The following is an 820-nucleotide window of genomic DNA, read 5'->3' as shown; positions in this document are numbered from 1 at the left end:
TTTATAAACAGCCACTCGCTCGACTATATAAAGGGCCCCATGCTCAGGTTTGCACTCAAACACAGAAACTCATCCAACCTACTCAACATCCAATCAACTCCTGACACCATGGCCTGCTGCTCTACTAGCTTCTGTGGCTTTCCCACCTGCTCCACTGGTGGCACCTGTGGCTCCAGCTGCTTCCAGCCCAGCTGTTGTGAGACCAGCTGCTTCCAGCCAAGCTGCTGTGAGACAGGCTATGGCATTGGGGGTGGCATTGGCTATGGCCTAGAGGGTGGCAGTGGAGCCGTGAACTACCGTGTTAGATGGTGCCGCCCTGACTGCCGCGTGGAGGGCACCTCCCTGCCCCCCTGCTGTGTGGTGAGCTGTATACCCCCAACCTGCTGCCAGCTGCACCATGCCCAGGCCTCCTGCTGCCGTCCATCCTACTGTGGACAGTCCTGCTGCCGTCCAGCCTGCTGCTGCTACTGCTGCTAATCTACCTATTAAGAGCCAGATATCCAACTGCCCAGATCATGGTATTCTTGAACTGTGCATCTCCTTGACCAACCCTGGACCAGTAGCAAGTTCTTCAACCTTTACTTCACTGTCTTTCATGAGGCCTCAGAGTACAGGTGCATCACAGCACTGTCCCGGTCTGTTCTATAATCAATATCTCAACCCTCTACAGTGGATCCAGAAATGCTCAGAATCCACAGGCTGACCACCAAATTGTTCTGGATATTGTGCATGTGAAACCCTTTCAGGATTGAGAATTGTCAAAATCCTGGAAAATATTTCCTTAAGAATAATCTGCAACCCTATTCGTCCTGCTTGGTGA

General features: G+C 52.2%; 1 protein-coding gene across 1 annotated transcript; it reads left to right on the top strand.

Annotated features, from left to right (window-relative positions):
- Positions 1–53: 53 nt before the first annotated feature.
- Positions 54–477, top strand: Krtap1-5 (keratin associated protein 1-5). The gene has a single exon (NM_001025135.2). It carries the CDS (start codon positions 109–111, stop codon positions 475–477), a length of 369 nt encoding a protein of 122 aa, NP_001020306.1. The 5' UTR covers positions 54–108.
- Positions 478–820: the final 343 nt, after the last annotated feature.

Source organism: Rattus norvegicus, chromosome 10 (genome assembly GCF_036323735.1).
Source record: "Rattus norvegicus strain BN/NHsdMcwi chromosome 10, GRCr8, whole genome shotgun sequence".
Lineage (NCBI taxonomy): Eukaryota > Metazoa > Chordata > Mammalia > Rodentia > Muridae > Rattus > Rattus norvegicus.
The sequence above is the reverse complement of the archived record's forward strand: the minus strand, read 5'-3'. Positions and strand labels throughout refer to the sequence as shown.

Bases quoted from the DNA above. Each gene is read 5' to 3' on its own strand.
- Krtap1-5 (NM_001025135.2), top strand. From the start codon at position 109: ATGGCCTGCTGCTCTACTAGCTTCTGTGGCTTTCCCACCTGCTCCACT.